Source organism: Diplotaxodon limnothrissa, linkage group LG4 (genome assembly GCF_057381915.1).
Source record: "Diplotaxodon limnothrissa isolate DT_005_m linkage group LG4, D_limnothrissa_male_GT1.1, whole genome shotgun sequence".
Taxonomy (NCBI): domain Eukaryota; kingdom Metazoa; phylum Chordata; class Actinopteri; order Cichliformes; family Cichlidae; genus Diplotaxodon; species Diplotaxodon limnothrissa.
In genome coordinates this window covers 27,532,200-27,539,426 of record NC_140599.1, presented here as the reverse complement: position 1 = coordinate 27,539,426, position 7,227 = coordinate 27,532,200, and the positions used below count along the sequence as shown (strand labels likewise).

The 7,227-nt window shown below is 40.8% G+C and overlaps 1 protein-coding gene across 1 annotated transcript; it reads right to left on the bottom strand.

Moving 5' to 3' along the window:
- Positions 1–1,606: 1,606 nt before the first annotated feature.
- On the bottom strand, positions 1,607–3,857 carry 42sp43 (P43 5S RNA-binding protein). The gene is made up of 9 exons (XM_085352734.1): positions 3,723–3,857; positions 3,513–3,613; positions 3,349–3,445; positions 3,128–3,216; positions 2,808–2,881; positions 2,562–2,642; positions 2,240–2,469; positions 2,029–2,082; positions 1,607–1,867 (listed from the first exon to the last, which is right to left on the bottom strand). Exons 1-9 carry the CDS (start codon positions 3,855–3,857, stop codon positions 1,607–1,609), a joined length of 1,122 nt encoding a protein of 373 aa, XP_085208860.1.
- Positions 3,858–7,227: the final 3,370 nt, after the last annotated feature.

Sequence of the window (7,227 nt, the reverse complement as noted above, 5' to 3'; positions counted from 1 at the left end):
AGCCTAAAAGTACTGATGCCTTCATAAATTGTCTGTGTAATAAATATCACTTGATTTTGAACCATTAAGACGACATTTACAGGAGTGAAACATTTTAAGGTTTCATTACAAACACCTAGAGAACTTAATGCAATCCCAAAAGAGCTGCCAGTCTACAAACTAGGAATTTGTCATTAACATAAGCTAGGGCATGAATGTAACAGCCCAGTATACACCACAATGACGACTAATGCTAAAGCCATTGTTAATTCTGAAACCAGAGATCATAGCTAAGCCTTTGCATCAAATTGCATTAAACTTAATCTGTGGAAGTGGCCACTTCCACAGATTTAGTGTAATGCATTGATGCAATTTCAACACTGAATTTTGAGAACCTTTAGGAGAGTTTGGTTTGATTTTAATAGCAATTTCTTTCTGTTCTGCATTTCTGTTCCCGCCTGTATGTGTATGATTGGCCAAAGCTGTCACATGTTTTTAAAAACGTGGCTGGTAGAAGTTACAGAAGCTCAAATATCTCCCTTCATGTAGGGAGACGCATCCATGTTATGAACTATTGAAGTCTTTATTGTGTAACACCATAAACCGCGAAGAACCGAGGTTGTACACTGGAGAAAATTAGTTGCAGCTCAACTTTGGACAGGTGGACAAATTTACTCTGTACATATAACTGCCATTCCCCTTTTGTGTAACCAAACAAAAAGGCCAGGCTCTAAACTGCAACAGCTTAACCTCCATTGTACAGATCTGACAGCAGACACTCATCTTTGTGTTCAAAGTCTCATCCGCCTCCAAAACGACATGCTGTGTGCATCAGTTCTTACTCATGTGCAGTGCTTCGTTCATATTTAATGAGCCCCAACATGTTCAGCAAATGTCAACTGATGTGTGCACCCGAAGCAAGCACAAAAGATAGATGCAGGAGAAGAACAGCTGTTTGAGTGTGTTCACAATGAGATGCAATTAATATGACTAAACAAATAATAATGAATAATAATAATAATAATAATAATAATAATAATAATAATAATAATAATGGATACTTTATTGATCCCCATGGGGAAATTACTTGTTTTTTTTTCTCTGCATTTGACCCATTCACTCAGTGAAGCAGTGGGCAGCCCACTAAGCAGGCGCCCGGGGAGCAGTGTGTAGGGACGGTACCTTGCTCAGGGGTACCTCAGGGTAGCCGTTAAGTGGATTCGAACCGCCAACCTTCCGATCATGGGGCGACCACTTTACCTACTGAGCTATCCCTGCCCCAAATCTTGGTCCTTCAGCACCTGCCACTGATGGGCTGACCTTCAGCAGTTCACCTAAACACTCAAGCACCACTTTGAGGAAACTCACAACTATTTTTATTGGGTCAAAAGCCATGTTACAAAATAAGTGTTTCAGCTGAGACCTGCCGTCTCCAGAATAAGACTCAAAAGCTTGACATCCTAATCAATGTGTCAAGTTACACTGCTTTGAAATTTAAGTATTTTAATGTATACAATCTACATTCAAAAGGAAAAAGACCCATTGTCTAAACAAGAAAAAAAAACAACTTTGGTTTAACTTTGAAACAAAGTACTAACTTAACCAAAAAGCCTGGAAGCATCCTTGTTTAACCTTTTACTGGCGCAATCTCGTTCTTCTCCAGAGCCTGATGCTGTTTGATCCCAAACAGGTTACGCAGATTGACTTCTGGGTCAACATAGTGATGGATCTTGCGCTCATTGAAGAGGCCTGAGAGGTTCGTTTCCACCTTGGCACGTCTGGAGATTCGCATGCGCAGAGCAAATAGGTGACGCAGGTTTTCCTCCACGAGTGGCAGATTTTGTCCATTCAGGCGTTTCTGCCAGGTTTTCCTGGGTCGCTGCCGTTTCTGTTGAGTCAGAAAATTGAAATGAACTTGGTTTAACTCCACATATTAAACATGAATGAATTAGTGAACCCCCAGATTTAGACCTGAAGAATTTAAATTGTAACAGGTTTGCAGAGAAATATGTAGGTGCTTTAGTCTACTTCTACACCATTAGGTCTTACTTTCAGAGTGGTAGCATTTGGGTCATGGCGAAGTAGGTGTCTGGTCATACTCTCCTGCAGAATAAAAACAGTCACTACACAAGTTCCAAAAAAAATAAATTGCAAATCAAGTTTATTATTAAAGCTACTTTAAAACTGGATGTTATGTTTCACTGGCATCTCTTTTGATTTAAAGTAGGTACACATTTCCAGTTTCTTGCTAGAGACCTACCCGCATAGCAAACATGCGAGTACAGTCAGGGAAGGAACATCTGTATTTGAGCAGCTCAAGGTGCACCTTGCGAATATGGTGCTGCAGGTTAAAGGTTGTAGAAAAGTAAGCCTGGCAGTCATCTCTGGGACAGACCAGCACAGGCTTGTGGGAAGCATGCGTCCGCTTGTGCCTCCGCAAAGAATCCACTTTCTTAAACTCCTTCTTGCACACTTGGCATGTAAATGTGGCTGCAACACAAAAAAACAATTAACTGGGCCATCCTTTAACCAACAAAGCACTGAGCAGGGAAACAAAAACTATGTACTATGGTCAAATTCACCTGGGTGTTTAATCATGTGTTTCTGAAGTTTCCCCCAGGTATGTTCAAATACCTGGCAATTAGTATGAGGGCAGCGGTAACCTGCAGAGACCAGACATATGAGATCATCCACCATCTCCCTTCTGGGCCATGTTTATTTTGTCTTCAATGCATGAAAAGGTTACACACAAAAGCATTCAACCCCATTTTAATGAAAAAACTGTACCGAGATTAAAGACGACAAGTCCCCACCAAGATTAAACCAACCTGCATGCTTCTTCTCGTGAGCTTTGCGGGCAATATGGGAGTCAAATGTGGCAGCGCATCCATCCTTCGAACATCTAAGTATCCCAGGAGTAAAGACAGAAGTAAAAATTAATCACAGACACCAACCCCACATAGGCATTGGCAGCTCATTCTGCAGGTATAAACGCTGATTAAAGCAGTAAAAGTATCATCTTTAATACAGAAACTCATTTGACAGCTTCAGCAATTTCTTTAAGTCACACAGTAGTGTCAGTATATGTTAAAGCAGAGCAAAATCTGAACTATATTTTATATGAATCCAAGCTATTACATGGACTTACTTGAACTTGGCAACCATTTCATGTTCCTTCAGGTGCATCTTAAACAATCTGCGCTTTTTGAAGGTCAGAGAGCAGTTTGGGTGTTTGCACTACAGGACGGGAATGCACAAGTGATTAAAATGACAAGGCTTGAAAACCGGTTTATCTCAAAAGTAAACGAAGCTGGTGCAAATTATGTAGTTTTGGTGCCATCTGGTGTATAAGTGTATATTCACACAAACCTTGAAGTACTTATTTTTGTCTCCATGGGCGAAGCGCACGTGTCTCTTCAATTTGCTTGCGTTAAAGAATGTCTTTGTACAGGTCACAAACTTGCATCTGCATGAATCAGAAACCAAAGTGAGACGACAGCTGAGAGAAGGAAAACCGTGTTTGAGTTACTTACTTGAATCGCTTCTCCCCGGTGTGCTCAAGCATGTGGCGCCGCAGGTGAGAGCTTCTGGAGAAGCGACGACCGCAGCCGGCAACTGCGCACTGGCACGGGCGCTGCACGCATTTGTCATAGTTGTAAAGTTACTGTTTCTTACTTTATTTTTCAGTTTAAAGGGTTTAGAAAGAAAGGCTTTGGCACTGCGTAATTGAATATTTTCCTTACCGCCCCGGTGTGCACAGTCTCATGCTCTTTGAGTTTCCACTGCCTGGTGAAAGTTGCGCCACACTCGCCATGAGAACAGCTGAACAACTCCAGCGGTTGACCGCCGACAGGTTTCCCAGCTCGCATGTCATTCATTTTTTTCTGATATCTGAAAGTTACTCTAACTACAGAACGTTATGAAAACCGAGCGGCTGTTCCCTGCCAGTCTTATACTCTCTGGAAAGCTTTTAATTAGTTAACTGGCAGCGTCCTGACACCAGGCGATGAGTCACGCTTTACTATACTCTAAGAGAGAACCTGAAACCAATTAACTGCTAATTACCTCATTTTCCGCCACCTGGCCCAGCTGTAGTCACACAAACCTGGGCAAACCAGCACATCAATCAGCTCGTCACGTTGCTGTCCATGAGTGTTGCTATACTTTTTTTTTTCCTGAAGTGATACAATGACGGCTAAAGAAGACACATCAGAGATTAAAAACAGCAAACTGTGATGTTAAATTCTAATAAGGAGGCTATATTGTAAACATGCCTTCATGAAATTGGCTCATACTTAACAATAAGGACTCTTTCAACAACACCCCTTACTAACACTCCACGCTGAAGCTCTTCTTGATTACATAGGTAATCAGAGTTATACCCGTGGCAAGAGGTACCATGGGAAATATACACTCACTGCCCACTTTATTAAGCACATCTTGCTACCAGCAAGTTGGATCTTGTTTGTTTTTGTTTTTTGTTTGTTTTTTTTTGCCTTTAGAGCATTCTTAATTCACCATGAGACAAATTCAACATGGTGCAGAAAAAAACTACCCAGAGATTTTGGTCCAAATTTATATGATAGCTTAACACAGTGGCTGGAAACTTGTCGGCTGCACACCCATGACACAGACCTCCAGTTCCACCACATCCCAAAGATTCTCTATTAGACTGAGATACAGTCACTGTGAAGGCCACTGGAGCACAGTGAACTCGTTGGTATGTTCAAGAAACCAGGTGAAGGTGATTTAAGCTTTGTGGCACGGCACATTATTCTGCTGGAATCAACTATCAGAAATGTACATGAGTAAAAAGATGGACATGCTCAGCAATAATATTCAGGTAGGCTGTGGCATTTAAATGATATTCAGTTAGTATTAAAGAGCCAAGAAAATATCCCCCACGTCATTACACCACTAGCCTGAGGAAAGAACAGAGAATGAACAGAGGATTTTGAGTTGTTTACACATTTTGAATTTTAACAGTTGGATATTTAAGTTACTGTTGCCTTCATATCAGCTTGACACAGTCTGACCATTGTCTTCTGACATCTGGCATCAATGAGGCATTTTCACACAAAGAACTGCTTCTCATTGGATATTTTCTTCTTTTTTTTTCCATTCTTTATAAACCCAGAAATGCCTGTGTGGGCAAATCTCAGCAGATCAGAAGTTTGCACCGGCCCATGTAGCACCAACAATCATGCCAAGTTGCCAAAATGCATTGAGTTGCTGCCATATGGTTGGATAATTTGCATTAATAAGTAGATGTGTGCTTAAAAAGTGGCCAGTGAGTGTATTTCTACTACGCTTCAGTACACCTGAAATGGGAATAGCTTTCCCATTTCTTCTTATTCCAGCTGAATGGACTCAGTTACAGAGAATTCAGCAATTAAAGCGCTGACTGTGATACAGCACAGTCCACACCAGAGGGTAGTGTGTCTCTATCACAGTTGGCTCTGCCATTCAGATTCATGCACAAACTGTAAAAGTATTTGGGTATTCCCATTTATTTACTTGTGTATGTCCTGCATTCTGAAACAAATGCCTTCTGTTTCTCAACACGTCCGTTGGATTTTTAATGAGAATCATTGTAGAAGCTGGTTGAGACTTTTCCCCTGTTTTAGCAGAAGGTGTTAGACAGCTTAACAAGACTTCAAACATTTATATGCTACAGAAGGAATCCCCCTTTATATAACACGTATGGGAGGTGTATAGTGATGGATGCTGATTTACTGTGATTCCACCTGTGCTTTTATTACTGTGACATATCAACATCGACTGTCTATAGTACAAGTTTTGATTCAGGACTGGCTGCTTGAGAAGAGTTGTCTCTGTCAAGCTCTGATATAAGAGGGTTCAAGATTGTGATTATTATACATTACTTACATTTAAGTGTAACCTGAAATCTTAAAAAAAAATGGAATTCCTCATATCCTTTATATTCACCCTAAAACCAGTGTGACCACTGCATCCCTGCTCACAGAGCCACCTTTGCACTACTTGCAACTCAGCTGTCTTACTGCAGAATACTGCATCAGCACTATGTGACCACTTACCAGATCACAGTGAAGACTTTAGTGTTTGAATCAGAAAGCCAGCAGCAAAGTGCAGACTAAAGTCAGTGTCTGTTTAAAGTTTTAGAACTGCAATATTCTGGCAGCCATCATTTTTTATTTTATTTTATTTTATGATATTTTATTTTATTTTGGCAGGGCAGGAGCATCTTTAGCTTATGCTGCATTCCTCCTGATACTCCCACCTCCATCTTTTCCTACTATTCCTCCTTCTCTGCTTGTCTCAAAGGGAGGTAAATGAAATATTCAGAGGGGGTGCCGGTGCAGTTTTTCTCCATTAGTTTGATGTATTATAGGATGGCTGCTGAGATTGGGCTGCACCAGGGAAGCTAAACCCAGCAGGTGAGAGACAGCAGAGAGACTGCAGGTTTCAGCGTCCATCTCCATTAGTGGCTTCTGATTAGGAGTCATAAGCAGTTAAACTCATACATCCCTTTGAACACAGCATGTTTTACTGATCACTGGGGCCAACAAAAGCTTTAGAGTTACTTTAGTCAACATGATCATGTAATGTTCTTGTAGGGACATTCACAGTGGTCAGTTGGAGTTTTTCATTTCACTGACAGCAGTGTGTTTGGGCAGTATGCTCTGTGTGATGCTTGATTCAAATAAAAAGACTTAATCAGTCCCTGATATTACACTTTAGTAGCAGTCGTGCATATTCACTTAGCCGCTCTGCTGTGGTTAAGTAAGTACTCAGTGGACCACATGTAACATTCATTTTTTTCCAGCATTAATATTACGTTTTCTTCTTTTGCTACATATTTCCAGACCTATAAGCTGAATGTAACACTGGCTCTTAAAGTGAAAACCAGCTTCTCATTACAAAAACAGTGATTTTTCTAAATGTTAAAACAGCAGGATGCATTCAAACAGGTTAAACATTTGGAGATCCCTGTGATTAAGTTTATTTTTATGGCATTTGGTATAACTTGCAGTGCTGAAATGAATAAAAATGAATCGTAAGAATATCTTGAACAGTTTGAGCTGTTTAAGGCAGAAACAAGGTGTGAACAGTATGGCCTCTGCTGTAGCCGGTTTGTCAGAGGGTGTCTTGGGTTCATAATGTCTCTCCTCGGTCGGGACCACTTTCATCCCCTATAGAGCTGTGATCTTCATGTCAACGCTTTCCCGGATACTCCTGATTAACTCCTTCATGTTCAGAAAATGA

Bases quoted from the DNA above. Each gene is read 5' to 3' on its own strand.
- 42sp43 (XM_085352734.1), bottom strand. From the start codon at position 3,857: ATGAATGACATGCGAGCTGGGAAACCTGTCGGCGGTCAACCGCTGGAG. The intron at 3,614-3,722 runs GTAAGGAAAATA...AAATGCGTGCAG, and splicing joins AGACTGTGCACACCGGGGCG to CGCCCGTGCCAGTGCGCAGT. The intron at 2,643-2,807 runs GTTGGTTTAATC...TGGTCTCTGCAG, and splicing joins TCACGAGAAGAAGCATGCAG to GTTACCGCTGCCCTCATACT.